The sequence below is a fragment of the Corvus kubaryi genome, unplaced genomic scaffold, assembly GCF_017639235.1.
Source record: "Corvus kubaryi isolate FWS band 111438036 unplaced genomic scaffold, C.kubaryi_AGA036_p1.0 split3-73, whole genome shotgun sequence".
Taxonomy (NCBI): domain Eukaryota; kingdom Metazoa; phylum Chordata; class Aves; order Passeriformes; family Corvidae; genus Corvus; species Corvus kubaryi.
In genome coordinates, this window is record NW_024582091.1 from 4,964,041 (window position 1) to 4,982,596 (window position 18,556).

General features: G+C 37.9%; 1 protein-coding gene across 1 annotated transcript in view; it reads right to left on the reverse strand.

Moving 5' to 3' along the window:
- Positions 1–1,525: 1,525 nt before the first annotated feature.
- The window catches only part of HMGCLL1 (3-hydroxymethyl-3-methylglutaryl-CoA lyase like 1), a 78,573-nt gene continuing 61,542 nt past the window's right edge, over positions 1,526–18,556 (reverse strand). Inside the window, exons 8-9 of the mRNA XM_042016766.1 lie at positions 7,235–7,360; positions 1,526–3,094 (exon numbers count right to left, since the gene is read on the reverse strand). Of these exons, the coding sequence (XP_041872700.1) occupies positions 2,981–3,094; positions 7,235–7,360 (240 nt within the window). The 3' untranslated portion in view covers positions 1,526–2,980. The remainder of the gene's footprint in view (positions 3,095–7,234; positions 7,361–18,556) is intronic.

Consider the following 18,556-nt stretch of genomic DNA (forward strand, 5'->3'; position numbering starts at 1 on the left):
GACCTGCATTTAAGGCTCTCCACAAGCTTCCAAGTAGTTTCTAAAATAGACCCAATAAAGAACGGAGACATTTTAGGTTGTTCATCCACATGATTTAATAGGTACTCTGTTTCACTGCATAGGGAGAGTTAAGAGCCTTAGAATTGCAAACCAGACAGCCCAGATGCTGAGAAGCCTATGATGCACCATGCACAGAGGCATAAAAATGGAGCCTATGTTCAGTTCCTAACCTGGCCGATAATTGAAGCCCTCACCACCACCTTCAAGGAACAGAACCCTTCAATCTCTTGCAGAGACATTTACAACATTCTTTTCTTGGGATCTTTCTGGTCTTCGGAATTTTTAATTCCATTCTACTCAGTGGCACATATTCATCCAGGTTTACTAGAAAGTGTGTTCTTTTTCAGTTCAGGTATGCTGAGTTGGAGGGGACCCACAAGGATCACTGATTCCAACTCCTGGCCCCACACAGCACCATCCCCAAGAGTCACACCATGTGCCCAAGATCATTGTCCAAATGCTTCTTGAACTCTGTCAGGCTTGGTGCTGTGACCACTTCCCTGGGAGCCTGCTCAGTGCCCAACCCTCTGGGTGAAGAACATTTTTCTAATATCCAACCTAAACCTCCCCAGTACCACTTCAGGCCATTCCCTTGGGTCCTGTCATGGGTGCGCATTTGAATCTCCCCAGGCTGAGCAGCAAGCTCAATCTCAGTTTAGTTGTTTACTCTCACATTCAGGTTTGCATCACAACTGCTTTTTTTTCAAGGGCTGACTTCACTTTCAGTCTTTGAGAAGCTCAATATTGTTTATGTCAATTAAACATGCTTGCTCAGAGGGTCTTGGATGGAAGAAAATTCATCAGGCCCTACATGAAAACTTCATACTTCAGCTCAAAATGAGCCAATTCTGTACCTACAGAGAAAACTAAAAAGGAAAATTTATTATTAAATAGGAGAGTATTACAGTAAGGTTAGTCACCTTCAGGGGTAAATGGCACATAAATTAAGGAGTTTTTAAAATGTCAATTCTGGCACCATGTTTATGCTAAACTACTAATTATTAGACTGAGTACAGTCTAAGTACTGCTTCAGTTTCCTCACTACTTCATTGGATCTAATTCATTACAGAATTTTCAAGTCTGTGAATGGTTCAAGACCTGGTTTTATTTAAGTTCATGTTTTGATATATGAGCCATAGTGGCTGCTAAATAGCCAAGCCCCAGCTGAAACATGGGGAAAAGAGGAAGAGCTTTTTTCTGGTGACCCAACCATGCATCCAGGCCAGGTCAAGCAAATCAGGGGGTTCACACCTTCAGAAGTACTTGAAAGTCTTCTTACTAGACTCTGCAGGAAAATATTCAGTATTTTGGAATGATAGACAAGATATTTCTTGCCTCACCTGAACACATTTCTTTGTTTATCCTTTGACTTTTACCATGAGAAGAGTGAAACAAAGTAGCTTATATTAATTTTGACTATCATTATGGCATAAGGAGGATAGAGGTATTATGTCAAATTTATGGCTTTGTGTTGCCTGGCATACAAAATTTGGCTTTCTTAAGCTATGCCAATTCTAAACTACACAACTGACTAAAAGATCTCAGAAAAATTCACTTTGGAATTTCAAAGGCAAACCAAGACTCAGATGTAACTTGGCAGACAAGTTCCAGACAAAAAAAGACTCAGCCTTTTCTTTTTTTATGTGTTATCTTTCTTTCATCTTACCTTTTGACAAGATTTCATATTTTTGAGGAAAATTGAGAATATGGAAGAAGACCATAGTCCAGGGTTTTAGATTTTCATGTCAACAGGCCATGCGCAGAAAAAACATAGATCAAGGTTAAGTACACAGAGAAGTACAGACAGACCCTGCACAACCAATGAGCAACAGGACTGATGTTTCAGGCTGAAAAAAATGACAGTATTTTCATGGCACACTTGAACATTTATAACTAGGATAAGGCTCTTTGTCCATTTCCCCCATTATTGATCAAAAAATGACAGTGCAGTTCATTGGCATCTTGTTGAAGTAAGGCATTTAAAAGAACAATGTCATTATCAGCAGAGCACAGAAAAAAATTGTAAGTGGTTTCCTTTGTGTAAGCTAGTCCAGCAGAATACTATTACCCTAAAAAGCTCGTGACTTATGAATGAGAATATCAATTCATAGCCTAGAGAATGAAAAATCTAATTGATGAAACCTTGGATGAAAATGTAGCCCCTTCTACACTACTCTGAACCTGAATGATGTTGAAAACCTTGCTGATTTTTATTTGTTTCATATAATTAGGTTTTAATAAGTTGACCAAAAAAGGAAACTACAACAAATTTAACATATGTAACAAATAAGGAAATTTGCAGGAGGATTTGAAGGATCTGGCAGAGTGCCATTCACCACAATGTCTTGGAACAAGATAAAGTTATCCATAATTTAACAGATGTTAAACAAAAATTTTAAAAAGTTCTATTGCTAAAAAATTCTTACAGTGAATTCAGATTTGGCTCCATGTTCATAACAGTGACTTGACAAATGAAAAGCAAGAATTCAGATAAATAAAATACATAATAGAATGGCCACACATTGTGTGAGATCTCATAAACTACTGAAAATACTTGTACTGTTCTGAAATCATCTTGATTAAAATTTAACTATGTACTCACTGCTTCTACCCAGTTTTCCTGAAAAGAACTAAAAATTCAATTTAAAACATGGTAAAATGTCCTGGTGTTTATACATTTTTCTCATCTGTAGAAGTACCACATATGGGATTCTGTACTTCAGTCATTTATTTCTTACTGACATATCAAACAATTGTTGACAAGACAGTACAGTACAATAACTCTTCCCATAAAAAAAATTATGTATGGGTTCGATTTTGCTTCTTTGATGCAATGGTTTTCTTGCTTCTTTTCCTGATGCAAATGTCCTTGTTCAAGGTAAATGGGAAATGTAATCAAGCTGCAAAAAGAAAAATCCATCTAATTGATAGTTCCAGTACTGAAGGAAGCTTGTGCAACCTTTGAGTTTGTTTTCTTGTTCAAAGCTGTGCAGATGAAGTTTCCAGCTTCCATCACAGCATGAAGATTTACTCCCTAAAAAAGAGATGAAAAATGTGAAGAATAATAAATGCACATGTTGAAAATGCTTAGACTCCAAGTTTTTTGCTCCAGGGTCTAATTTTTGCAAACAAAGGGCCTGATTCATGTTATAGGTCAGTAATGCGGATCAGTAAAGCTACAGTGATTTACAGATAGTTACAGCTTCCAGTTGTTTGAAAGGTTCTACTACATCGAGAGTAGTGTCCATCAGCAGTGGACAAAATACTGGAGTAATATCTTTCAACCCCAAAAGAATCTGGAATAAAGGACTGGAATTACAATTAGAAGCTAGAAGAAAAATATAGTGTCTAAATATATGCTATACTTATTTATCATCCAACACTATAAAACTTCATGCTTGCAAGTACCCTCCTTGCAGCTCAGGAAAATGGAGGAAACACACTTGCATTGGCAACTGAATGCAGGAGAAACAGGCTCTTGTATTGTCTTGAATAACTATAATCTCTTTCTGGGAGGAGTCCATTTCAATACAAAATTACAATTTACAGTGATAGCACAGCTGAGCAAAAGTTCACAACTGCTTGATCTGCCCATGCCAAAAAAACATGTCCCTTGAGCAACTATTTTGTAACTAAGGTACGTATCAGTGCTGCTTGATTGCTAAAATTAAATCAGATCACTGATTAAAGAGGCAAACCCACTTCATTATGTCTCCTTTATTGCTCATGTTTAGTAGAAGTTTTAAAGTTAGATCATATAAGTGATGTAAGTACTTGCTCCAAAGATTGCAATGTAGAAGCCAGTAAAGTTCCTGTAGAAAGGATGCAATAGGGGACTTTGAAGTACCAATACAGTGAGCAGTCATACAAAGCTGGGAGAAGGGTGTCTCTCTCCATTAAATAGTACAAGTTGTATTGCACCAGAAATACACTTCCATCACACTCCCAGATTGATGTACTAATGTTCAGACCAAAACCTGATTTAAATACTTAATTCTTAAACTGGATCTAGCACTTATTTCCATGTTCTGTGGTAAACTTTGCTTTTTTCATTCTTGGAATTGGCTAAAAATGTTAATGAGAATAGAAATCACTGAGCAGAAATGTAATCAAAAACATTTTTAATTTGAAAAAAAAATGTTTTGGAGCTTCCAATCAGCTCTAATATTTAGCACCATCTAAACTACATAATTCAAAGATATCCTTTTGTAACTATCTCATTTTAATACAGTTATAACAAGGGTAATTTCAGCTTATTCTGTTTATCCTTTATGGGCCATTACTTAGGTTTAGTTTGTAAAGTGCTATTGCACATAACATAATCTAAAAAATTTTAATCCATCTGTGTTTTTAAAAAGGAAGAAATGAGCAACATACCCCCACAGACATAGCTGGTAGTTAGATTATGGAAGATGTCAAAATAAACTCCCCAAACTACAAAATATTCATGTTTTCATCACTGTGATACTGCATAATGTGATATGTGTTGATAAGAAACATACTTTCACAGTTCACATTCATTAAATGGAATACATGTATCTGTGCTTTTTATACTGTCTTCCTCAATAAAAGTGTTGTGAACCAAAGAGGATTACCATGAGGGCACACAACCCAGCATTCAGGAGTGTGACTCACAGATGGGAATGGGACGGGAATAGGTGTTTGTAAGGTTGTCCACAAAATAATGTGTCTTCAGATACCCAGAATATACTTACTAAGTATACTTGGTAATCATTCCATATATCCAGAATTACTCCTTCACACCAAGGAATGAATTTCCCCCCCAAAATAACTCAAAAGTGCCTCCAATATTATTTATAAACTTGGATAAGTGCCTTAAATCAGAAAAGCTTCTGCAAGAAGGCAAAATCTTGTCATTCCCATTGACTTAAAAATTATTTCACATTTAGTCTGCCAAAGATTCATTTCACAGGTCACTTCTTGTTTATGTGTTCTGAAGAACAGTATAGAAAAAGCATCAATTATTATTTTGATGTATCTAGTCAATCTGAACTCAATAATTCACAGATATCACAGAGTCCAATCCTTAAGTGAATGGCCCATATGGGGGTGGAACCTGCTACTTTGGTGTTATGAGCACCATAACCAACTCTGACCACCTGAGCTAAAATAATGTATGATTAAATAATGTCCAATATTGCCTGACACTTAAGGTGAGTTCAGTCAACAAATGGAAAACTTTAGTGGATAGTTGAAATGAACATGAGAAAGTGCTCCTTGCAAATGGACAACATTAGCAATTACAATTTCATTTTGTGCCATTACACAAAAAAGAAACATATTAATAGTTTTCTGCAATAATGATTTCACAGAATTGGCAACAGTACCAAAAACAACCAAAGACATAAATAAAGACATTATAAAGACAAAAGCTCGTATATTATGGTAATAACTTTGAGGCTCCAGGTCTCTCATGCAGTAAAACACTCTTTATTTAATGAGCCAGAAAGGATTCAAAAAGCAAAGCCTTGTGTTTTGCTATTGCATAATCTAAAATCTAAAATTAAACAAAACCTAAATAAAACCACCACCAAACCAAACAAAAGAAGAACTAAGCATTTGATGGTGAGATTGTCTCAATGGGATTTGGTGTCAGCCTTTAGGACAAGCTGGATTCTTTCTTGGCCACCAGATTGTTAACAGATTAATCAATTTTATCAAGAAGCCTGGGACAGAGTATATTTCATGTAATCAGACTATTTTTGCTTAATTGCTTCCTTTTGCTATGAGTCAGTTGGAAAGGTCAATGAGTATTTTGCCCAAGGAAAGACTACACTGAAAGCCTAAGTCTAAGGTGCACAGCAATGTAAAGTAAAATGCATGCTTTCTCCTCCTTATTTCAAAGAATAGTGTTGTTACAAAAGAATAAACATCTCATTCATGAAGAAAAGTGTGTACAAACAGTTCAAAACAGAGTCCACTCATACAGTGGACACTTGTGATAGAACCTTTCCTAAACATGCGTCTGACATCTACCCTGAATTCCCTAAAAAGCAAATAAGAGCAGATAAGTGCTTACAGGGAACTCTGTAAGGCACTGAATATGCTTTAACAGTACCCAGAAAATGTGCAATTCAGAAATGTAATCCTTTCATGTCAAGGAACTCCATCAGCATGTACACCACACAGAACTGCAGCCTACAAGCAAGTGATAAGTTCCAATGAGCTCCTCAATAATTCAAATCTTACTATTTCAGACATCAGACATTTATATTTCTTTCTGCAGTAGTTTAAATGCAAACCACACACTTTGTAGTTTTGGCAGTTTTTTATATGTTCTTCTTTGAATTTGACTCTCCAAGTCTATGTCTAAATTAAACATAAAGTTACTGCAATGCCTGAGTTAGCACAAACTTCTTATGCCACATATTCAGAACAATGGTGACCGACAGAAGGACCAAAGAGCACATTTATTGAAGAAGGCAGTAGGAATACAGAATAATTAACATGCCAACCAAGCCAGGGGTACTAAATGTGTGCTCTTGAAGTGTGGATTCTCACTGGTAAGGTTCATTAAAGTGCAGCTCAGTGCAGATAAGCTGCTCTGCTCTCTCCTCCAAGAACAGAGCTAGTAATAAAAATGACTGTGAAGCCTCCTAGCCAGTAACAGGTTCTTTACAATTTTGAAATATATTAAGTGGATACTTGAGAAATATCAGTGTCCTGTGCCTGGGCTCCAAACATCACAATTTTTTTCAACTTTTAAGTCAGAAAAATTGACAACAAATTAGTAAGCACTATGAGCCAAATCCAAAACTGTGACAGAAACTGAAGTCTGCTCAGTCTTTCCACTGCAGAGATGACCAGCCTTCTTGAGCAATGTCTACAGTACTGAATTTTTTGTGGTTACTGAGGCAGAGCAGTGACACAAAGCAGCTGCTACTAAGTTCCTCATAGCTCCAGGTAAGAAGAAGGGGATTATTAAAACTATGTTAAATGCACAAACCATTTCTACTCTAAACTGCTAATGAAAACAACATCATTCCTGTTACATGTCAAGCCATATTAAAGCACTGAGTTTGCAAAAACTACAATGGGCCCTCAATATTTTATTGTACAGCATAGGTTATTGTCAGGTATGTATCGTACATTTCCTGGAAAAATATTTTTGTTTTCCTTAAAGTCTTAAGTAGAAAGATAAAAAATATCTTACTGTGTTGATCCCCAGACCATTCAGCATGTATATCACATCCTCTGTGGCTACATTTCCAGTAGCACCTTTTGCATAGGGACAACCACCAAGTCCTGCAACAGATGAATCCACTACAGCAACTCCCATCTGGAAAATAACAACACAAAAATGAAGCATCAAGCATCAGCACAGAGTATTATTTATAATTTTTCATCAATGGCAGGCCATATGTATTAGTTACCATGCATAAAATATGCATTTCTCCACAAATGGATGTGTTCCTTGAAGGAAATTCCTTATAATGGCTTTAGTCCTGACATCTTTATAAGGTAAGACTTTTCAAACACAGGATATGGAACAAAGAACTAACAGTCCATTACATGTGACTTTGGCAGATAAGACGATTGCTGTTTCAGAGACAAACTGAGGTTTAAGTCTTTTCTCTCTTTATCTTTCAATATGATGTTTATAAATAACCTGCATCTAGTATTGCAAAGGCTTTCATGCAAAAAAACAATCAATGGAAGTTCTCCATGGATACACATTAGTTCTGAGCTTTACTTGGAATATTTTTAAGACAATAGTTGGTGCACAGTGTTAAGTTTTCTCATTTAAACTAGCCTTAAATTAAGGCTTGAAAAAACAATCAGCTGTTGTAAATTCATAATTTTTTGCTTTTTGTTTTCTTCCTGCTGCATTCAAATGTCTTCTCTCTTCTGATCCCCTCAGCATATTCATGATAAAAAATAGTAAACCAGTTACCAACTCCACCCAGGATATAATATTACATTTCCTATAGAATAAAGCCTTCCTTAGGAGACTTATAAGGGAGGGGGAAAAAGAAACGAGCCAGTGACTTCCACTGATTTGTTTAGTGAGCTCTTGCATCCTCTCCTCTCTATGATTTAGTTTTAAAATAAAGCTGAAACTGGAAAGTAATCTTTTTTTGTTACAACATGTTAGGTATGTGAGCCAGGACACTGGGTCTCCCTTGTCAGAGAAAGCTCTTCAGTCTTCCCCTTGCCTCTGGAGGCATTTAGGCTCTACAGATAATCAGAAGCAGACAAGGGAATCAGGCTGAACAATTATTAGGTCTTCAAAGACACAAGCTCCTCTCTGCCTTAAGCACACTAGAGGGTTCCCTTCCCCACAGGAATAATTTAGACAGACATACCCCCAAACTGTAGAAGGACAGGTCAGGCAGACTGAAATTCAGGACAGGAGTTCCTATGCATAGATAAATTTTCAAAACTCTGACTTTGGGTACAGAGAGATTCAGAGATTAAACCATGCCTCTTACTCATATGCAAGTCAGTAAGTTTGGCTTAGAGGCCTGACTGCACAGATTGCTGATTTCCCTTCTGAGGAACCTACCTGTCCCTGCAGGCTGGTCTGGAAGCCTGAGCTTCTCCTTCACAGACATGCACACAACTAGCTGGCAAGCTAGGCGATGATATGTCCTGCATGTTGCAGTTGCTAAGTCCCCTTTCCAAATATACCTATTAGTTGTTTTTTTAGTTCTAGTATTTTTTTGTACTTGCTTCTAGTTTTAATGGTGCTTTCCATAGTTTTATCATTGGCTTTACAGTTTCTTTCAAAGTCCAACATTTCTGAAGAGCAATAATAAAGAATGAAGTGTTGTCCCAGGTCCTATTCTTGAACAGAGAATATTATCTTGAGCTAGGTAGCTGCTCAAAGCCTGCAATAAATACCTCAAAGGAGTCGAGGTGCATAACTGTGACAGGCAAGACAACACTATTTAATACTGCTCACACAATGAGAGTCTCTAAAAAGAGCTACTGTACCTTAAAGTACACTAATCTGTGACTTACAGAGCCAATCACCAAAGTGCACGTTTCGCATTTCGGTCGCTTGTCACACTCTTTGTTTGTGTAACCCATCAGTCAGAAAATGTGTTATACAGCACATCTGTGTCCAGTACACAGAGGATATGCATTTGTGACAGCTGGAAATTCTGTCTCTTTTTGTACTAGCTGCTAGGATTCATGCATTTACTCTAGAAGTCATTGCTCCAAGCTCCACAGTGGCAGCTTTCAGCTTGCAAGTGTCCATGCAGAGACAGACTTAAAGCTTCCTATTGGAAAGATTCAGAGTATGGTGAAGGTCTGCAGAAAAGGGTGTCTGACATGTGGATGCACAGGTAATGATACAAGCATGATCCCACTACTAAGCCTGCTCTCTCAGTCTGATTTTAAGATTTGCATCAGAAATTATTGTTTCAGAGATGAAAAGGTAAAAGACAGTGTCTTTCATGGAGTTTTTCCCAATCTGTAAGGTTATGTCATAACTGCTAGAGCATTCTTCTTCATGTACTTTTTGCTTTTTGTTTTCTTCCTGCTGCATTCAAATGTCTTCTCTCTTCTGATCCCCTCAGCATGTACTTATTTTCAGTAACATTTGCATGGGGATAAAAGCTATAGGCAAATAATGTGGTGAGGTACATAATGGCTGTTAAATTCCCAAGGAGTATCAGCAGACTCAGAAACAGCTTCAGTAGCATATAAACAGTCACTTTCTAATCCCAGCAAATTATCACATTAAATGCTTATCCTTTTGCAAAAATGGGTGGAAATATCAACTAAATTGTATTTGGTAAAAAACAGCCAAAAAGGTTTGTCAGTAGCCTCCTCCAGTCCTTCACAGGGCACTCACTGCAAGCAAAAACAAGAACAGTATCCTTCCAGCATTAAAAGGCATGTTTTCTAAAGGCATTGAATACATATACATATTAATTCTTGATGTCCTTGTACAAACACTAGTGATACCACAGTAATTCTGAATTTGCAGGGCAAATCTTGCAACAGTGAGGTACAGGTTGCTTATAATTGTTTGGTGAAAGTGCTGGTGACGATTTGGACGGATAAAGGATATCACAGCAACTTGAAGGTAATGTGAAACACCTATCTTTGTCTAACCACACCCTTGTATTCTCAGGCAGCCTTGTCTGAGTTATTCAAAGTACCCGCACCAGACGCTGGAGTAACTCAGACAATTTATCTTATCATAGATGCAAGAGCATATAAAACCCTGATGCCTTCTGCTGGCTAAGCAGTGGGAGCAGTAACCTCCACCTGATGGACAGTGATAATTGTTCTGTCTTTTAAATCATTGACTATTATGGCTAAATATAAAAAGGAGGAGGTCTAATCACACCTTCACTTAGGTAGCATCCTTGGGTGGTTGGCTTTAACCCTAGCACAGGACACTTAATCCTTTACTTCCCAGAAACAGTGTATAAAGACTAAGTCTCTAAAATTGTATCTCTATCAGGATGTATTTGCTATTTGAACATTAAGCCAGTGGTAGAAAAGGTCTTAAAATGGCATATATAATACAGCAGCCCTGACTGACCTCCAAATCTGACAGTTCTTCAAATCCGTGGTCTTAATATGCAGTGAGAAGGTGTCTCTCCTTTAAGAAAATGTCTTTTAAAGTTCTCTTCATGATGCTTTTGATATGATCTCTACTGCAAGGTACTACTATTTCAGCAGCAAGGTCAGCTGCATCTGTCTGCTCATGCATGTTGTGCAGTCAATTATAATGTGTTTGCTGACTCAAGTGCAGAATCATTGCAGTTCATCTTCAGTGCGGCCCCATTCAAAAAAATCCTAAAATAATCCATACTCTAAGCTCCAATTTAACAGTGCTAAAAACAGATGTTGGAAAGCATCCTTCAGCGGTGCTACTAACTAATTTGGAGGTTGATATTACAGCCCAGCCTGTCCAAACACAGAGTCTGAAGTAGCACCTAATAAATATCTTCTCTGCAGACTTGAGCAGCTATGAAGCTGTTCTGCTTTTGCAGCCATTAAAAGCACAAGCAGGTCTAAAAGAAAATGTAAGAATTGACAAAATACCTAAAACAAGGTCTTTTCCTTCATCACATGTCAAATATTTGTCAGACTTTTACAGGAGACAATGAGTTTTAGCAATCCAAGCTTGCAAAAAATTCACTGTCAATATGATGTTTAAAAAGGCAACAGTCTCACTGTCGCTTCCTGACAGGCACTAAATTGTGCTGACATTTCTGAGAAGTTGTACTGCAGCTCTTTCATAGGATATGTCCTAGATAAGCATACACCAAGCTGCTTACATATGGACATGTGTGAGGGTGAACAATGACTTGGCTTCCAGGAAAACTACAATACTTCAATATTTTTTGACACTTTTTGATAATCACTAAATTCCTGACAGTGGTCCCTGAACACCTTCCAAACTTTAGATTTGGCTAGCTTTAGCTTTCTCTCTAGAGAAGGCATAGGACTTTTTGCTCCTGTCCTATGCTAACTTCCTAATACCCCAATGAGAAAGCAAGGAATTAAATTCATCACCTTTGTCAAACAGCCAATTTTAACAGGAAACCATTATTGCCAGTGAATAATAAATGCTTCATGTTTCTCAGTTTGCTTTACTAGCTCCCCATAACTTTTTGTTGGGACAGTCAGTCTCTTTTCTTACTGATCTTTAAACCTGGTTTGTCTGGCAGAAGCTTAACTTTGTTCCTTTCTTAAAAATGGCAAGGTCAGCATCACTAACTCCAGGAATGTATGTGGCATAAATCAGAAGCTATTAATCAGGTCTTTCATAAATTAGGCTTCTTCTAAACAATGAGATTTTGAAACCATAATATCAAGGATACCAGGTATGCATTAAACAGGAAAAGATTTGTGCCACAAAGTCTAGGGGCCACAGTGTTGTGCAGTTCACTGCCCAATGTCTTAGATATAGGTGCATGGAGGTATGGCAAAGAATAGCTGCATTAGTTCAGCATTTGTTCAAGGAAGGGAGAAGGCTGGCAGGAAGAAGTAAGAGGAGAACCCACATATGTCAGGTCAAAGGTTGCCCACATAAAAGGCAGCACAAGCTATTTAATCCTGCAGCCCAGTCAGTGCCTAGCTGGCACTCTTGGAATGGTGTGGTTCTGTCATATTAATGTCTCTCTCTGGCATCAGTCTGCTACCCACTACTACATGGTGTGCCACTGACAGAAAGACCCTCTCCTGTAGAGAGACAGAGAGGTAACCACAGAAACATAAAAAACCATGCCAGCAACGCTGTGTAATGTTCAGTGCCCACAAAGACCCTTCCCTAATTTACAGTCAAGTTGTCTAAAATCAAAGCTTGCCATTCTCCTGTATTTCAATAAAATAAATGTGTGCAAATAAGTATTACTTTGGTATTTAAGAAACTAGAAGCATAAATTTCTACCTATAAGGCAATAAAATGGGATAACATCTCTCTGTGGAAATCCCTGAAAGTTACCTGCATTTCCTTCCTGCTTCTTTTTTTCTCTGCTCTTGCTAAAGGTTAACACATCACAAAAGTGCTTTTCAGACTTAACGCCATCCCTACTGACCACAAGGTGTCACTGTTACATTAAAAGCTCTAATTTCCCAGTTCACGTCGTTTGAAAATTAATACATTCAGCAGGGGAAAAAAAAAAAATCCTTTTCTCCCAAAACATATTGAGATGCAAGCAATTTGTGGGCAGACGTGCCACATAAAATAGGTTAATACTGCATTCCTTTAACTTATTGTACACATCTTTTCATATTGCTACTGACACATTTATTATAAGCAAAGCTGGCAATGACATCTAGAGTTAAAGTTCCCTAACACTTTCCATCATAAGGCACTACTTTCAGTTGTTTATTACTTTGTCAGCCTTTAACTGCTGGAACTTATATTTTCTGTACCTTGTCTCTGCCTCAGACTGGATTGTTTTGAAAGTTTTAGTGAAAAATGGGCTTGGCCACTTCCGGGAACAAGTTTTGGGGAAGAAAAACACTCTGTTATGCTAATATTCAATAATTTTTACATGAGTTTCTTGGAGATATTCTTGTAGCTTTGCACTCTCAAATGCGGTGGGGGGGATACTGATCTTAAGAGATCCCAGTCTGGACTTACTTACAAGCTTAGGGAAGTTCCACTTTATTGTCAGGAGCTGGTCAGTCTGGGGGTTAAAATGCCCAAGGGTCAAGAGAGCAGCAGCTGACCATGCTCCTTCTCTCAACCTAAACAAAGAACTATGAAGCAATTTTTCTGAGACTGAGTTGGGAAATCTGTGTCTCTGACTGACAATGTATCACAAAAAGCCTCTCTGGTGGGCTTGAGCAGTGAGATCTGTGTTGCAGATCCAGTTCTTCAGAGAACATACATGTATGTTTAGGGGGAATCAATTCCATTCAACACAAGAGTGGTTTTGAGATTTTGGAAAGCTAATAAAAATCCTATGCCATAACACAATTAATATTGTGAAACAGATGGTCACAAATGATTTTTCTTATCGCCTATGCAGGCTTATTGTGCTCCTTTCAGGAATATGTGCACTCTTTTATTTAAAAAACACTGGGGGTTGCTGGTGTGGGGCTGTGCACAACTCGAGCTCTCCCTTGCTAAGGATCACAAAGCTGCAGGGGGAGCAGGAGGCATGCCAAGGTCTTGTTGGAACCCATGGAGACGCAATGATCATCAAAACAGTAAGTGACTTTCCAGTCTCCCTTCCTTCCCTCCCCAGGCAAGCCGGGGTATTGCCAGATGCTGCTGCTGACTCAAAGTAAGTAGCTACTGCCCCAGATGCCTTTCAGCAGAAGTTGCTGCTCTCAAGCAAACCTGTGATGGTTCAACAGTTTATCTGCTTACTATGTCATAAAATAAGCAGACCTATAAACATGAGATACTTGTTCTATCAACAAAAGTTTGGACACAGTCAGAAGACCAATGAAATAGAGCAGAGAAAATAATAATCTTGGGATCTGGAGGGAAAGGGGGAACTAGACAGAAAAGGCAAAGGGAAGCTTTGAGGTAGGCTGTCTAGTCCAGAAGTGCAACAGCTGTGCCAGATTGCTTGTTCCCTACATGTAGTCAGGTAACAAGGTTTTTTCTCATATGCTACATGCCAGTGTAAATGAATAAAAGTAAACTGGAAAATAAACAGAGGGCTTTGAATGGACAGGGGAGATAAATGACTACTTAACTCCATGGTAAAGTTACCGAGGGTAGCTTTGGGAGAGGCAAGTTTAGCTGGGACTGGACAGAGAATATTTGGAGCTGCTGACAGTCAAGGTCCAATGAAGAAAGAAGAAAATATCCACTTACTTCCATGGATGGCTCACAGAGGATAAGCTGAGTAGACACATGCCCACTAAAATAAAATGGCTGAATTATCATAATATGGGACATCAGCTGAGAATGAGCTGAATGAAGGCCAGAATAGGTAAAAATCAATGTTTGAGATGCAGGCTGCAGACAGTGCACTTCTCTGTGAACTACAATACTGAAAAGGGCAGAGTGCTACTATGAAGAATTAGGGAAAGGCACTGATTTGAAAGGTCTAGTATTTGAAGTGCACGTGGCAAATGTGAAATGTGAATCTATCAATGAAAATGGCAAATATGACCCAAATGTCACAGTATTTGAAAAGGCCCCTTTTTACTACATTCAGGGAACACATAATGAAGTTAATCTATGTTATGTACCCCTTTTACTGGTATCTGTACTTAAGAAAGAAACTACAAATTCTTTCGATCTGGGTTTTTTGTCCTTGTTAGCTTCTGCCAACTCCCAACCCTTCTAGTTACTGGAAGACCAATTCGTGTTGAGTCACTCTTCAGCTTAAGCTGGGTGACCAAATTGTTCCTGAAGGTGTAATTGTTCCTGAAGGTGTAATTTCCCTCACTTCATATAACCAGAACACTTGCAGCATTATGCACTAAGTGGCAGTGGACACTACATTGTACCAATGTGAGCAAACAAAATAAATGGGTGGCAGAAAACATCTATTGTTTTAAAATAAATTCATAGCAAAGACAACATTTATAAAAACAGAGAGGAAGTAGAGCAGAACTATTTTCATTCCACAGTAGCATGCTATTGTACCAGCATCAGGGTATCTAAAGGAAAAAAACAGTAACAGCATTTAAAATCCCATCTGACTTCAATTCAGCCTGAGCCTTCACACAGCAGCACCTGCCTCCCCTAGAGTCAGGAACATCACCCACTCATGAAAACCACTTTGTTTTGACTTTCATTCTATTCTTTCACATTATCTCCGAAACCACACCCACCTGCCACTCAGCAAAAATGGGGAGCTCCCGCATGTCCCAAGGGCTCATCTCGAGATGTACTGTGGAGTCCTACCGAAGTGTCAGGTCTGGGGGTGATCACCCATACCACATCTTCACAGTCTGAAAACCACTGCTGGCTCCTTGGCTTGGAGCTGGGAAAGACCAACATAGGTGGAGGGACCTCAGCATGACATCAGGAATTCTAATGGATCCTTTGAGTGTCTGAAAATGTACACTAAGATCAACCTCTTCTCTGTCTTCCTCTGTTTAGCTTTCTCCAAGGACATATAAGGCAGACTAAAGGTGAGACCTCAATTTAAGTTGATGGATGCTAAGACTGATGCCCATTATTTCTACTACAAGGACATTTTCTTCCACAACTAAATGAGTTTCACCCAGTGCTTCCCATCTCAAGTGTATATCAAGCTTCCACATTTAGACTGAGAAGACTTTTTCAAATATTAGTGATTTTTAGTACTGTTCCCACTCACACCTTGTCAACTAGACCTATACCACCTTCTTCTGGATGAGATGATATAGAAAACAAGAGAGGGGTTGGTAAGTCTCCCTTGTCTCTGCCACATACCAGAACATCTGCTGAAGGTTTTGGCTACTATCCCAAACATGGTGGCATTAACGATGCATTAAATTATCTGTTGCACATTAGAATTTAAGTAAATGACTGTTCCTCCCTCACGTTTCTGAGGCTTCTCCTCTGATGTCAGCACCTATGCTTTCCAGATAGCTGCTCAGGTTACTATTGTAGCTATTATAACATTTTCCTGCCAATTTCACCTACACAACAGGAAAAATATCTAGGCTACAGGCAAACTTTTTTTCCTTCCATCTCAATAACCATCCCAGAAAGATACAGCAGACTTAGAAACTGAGATTTCTAAGACTCAAGATTCAACAGTGGAGGTAAGAACCTCCGCATATGCATCCAAACATAGATACATAGAGTAATCAAGCAGTGGTACTATCCTGCCTGGGGCTCAGGTTTTTCCTCACCTTCCTTCTAAATAAATACTTTTAACTATTGGATAATGTGAGAGATCCAGACAGTGAACCACAAAACTCTGTCTACAGATTTTTTCTCATTTGAGACCCAAACTGTACTGTGAAACTAAATGGAAGAGCTTGCTGAGCTTAAGTTTTGAACTCTTTCAGAAACCCCAGGAAGGTGTTGATTTCTGTGCACATCCCAGAGAAGTCAAGCTCCTCACTAACTTCATCTCATCTTTAGCCCTTCAATTTTCAAGCTGGTTTTGATGCACTTTCAATCTCTTTAGGCAAGGAGATTATAAAAGCAAGATATAAATTCCTAGCAACAAAGTTCAACTTGTTAGAAGAGTATGACATTTTATACAGACCAAGAAATGCCTCAACTGCACAAAAGTGGTTTGCATCAATTCTTAATTTGCTGAAATTATTATTCACTGGGAGCTTGCTTGAGCAAAGGTATGGACTTCAAGACTGTGTCATCATCATCATCATCATCATTATTATTTCTAACCTGCAATTCGAGTTCATAGATCTTGTAGATCTCAATAACAATAAATGAAATAACAGAGTTCATTAATAAATGGGCAGAAAGAAAGGGATCTGCCTGTATCAGAGAACAAAAGTCTGCTTTCAGGTTTAACTATTGTTATGGGGTTTATTTCTGAGGACAGGGGGGAAATTAAAAAAAGAAAGAGCTCTGTTAATTCCTGAAGCTACTTATTTTTAAAAAGAAGATAAAGTTTTCTAAAAGAAGTCACAAATCTTCAACAGAGTGCATGTGCTACAATGATATAATTCGTTACTTAGAACTGGGAAATCTAACTTTCATCAAGTGTAGAAAAGTGCTATCTTCATGCATTGTTACAAATTTTGAGATTATTTTAGAATGTTCTACAAGGATATGTAGAATTTTGAATTCTTGTTTGGTCTTTACATAATCCATAATATCTTTTGAAATTTATTTTAATATACATAATAGATTTTTTGTACTTGGAATACATAATATATTTTATAGCAGTTATTTTCTAATGCAAGAGACTCCTTTTGTCATTTCTGGAGATAAATCTCACAACAAAAATGAACAATTGTGCATCCTACTCAAGCTGAACATATACATATCTCCATCATCCACTATCACTCCATATTAGAGTCAACCAAAAATAGTTTGTACAGTTCATGCTGTTAAATAAAACCTGCACTTTTTATTCAGACTTAACTACTATTTCAAATCTCTCTTAATTCTATTTTCAGAATCCCCTGAGTGAAACAATACTTTATTCTACTTTAGTATGTTGGATATACAGAGATTCAGAGACTCTGCTCGCCAATATTCATTGACAAACCATACTCAGCACAAAGAAAAGTGGATTTCCGAGACGTATGGTAAACTTAGAAAAAAACTCCTGGCATTTGTTACATCATCTGGATTGCACAGGTGCACATCCATCTTCTCCCATATATGGAAAATAAGAACTGCATCCTCCATTCAAATACTTTTAACTTATTTACAGCTAGACTGGAGACAATATTTATCATCACAAAGTATAAAGCCAAATGTCCTTTTTCTTCAGGAGCACCAAAGATTAACAGATTAGAATGTTTTCCACATGTCCACTTTACTGTCAAGAGAATATTAAAGAAGTTTTCCAGCTTCCGCAGCTCAGCCAGATGTCAATGGATCCCACAGTGAAGCAAAATTGGCAGAGTAGCCTTCTCATGACCCCGGCATTGTTTTATCAAGGATCAGTTTAAAAGTATAAAGGGCCATTTCTTGCTGAGATCTGCAATGTTTTTCAGCCCTTTTCCCCTGCAATTACACAAAAGTGCTGACTTTGTTGAACTACTGATATGCAGTAGTATTTCTTATGACTTCTCTCACACTGTGCTGTAATTGCTGTTTATGTTGGCACAAGAAAAGTACCACATCTTGTTTCCACTGTACATTTCCGGACTCTGGTTTCAGTAACATCAGTGTAGGATATTGTACTGGGCATATGTTTTGTTGTGTAAACATTAACTGGAAATTTACCCTGTCAATCTCCACAGTATGGCTTCTAATTATTAGAGGTTGAGGGGCTTCAGATGGACATTTTACAAAATATTTACAGCAGCTATCCTACTTGTTGTTTTTTTTTCCACTGGTATTTGTGTTTTGAAAATCATTGCAAGGGTAAAAAAACACAACACCATCAAATACCATAAAACAAAACCCAAAACCAAAACCAAATGTATTCATTCTTGTACACCTCAT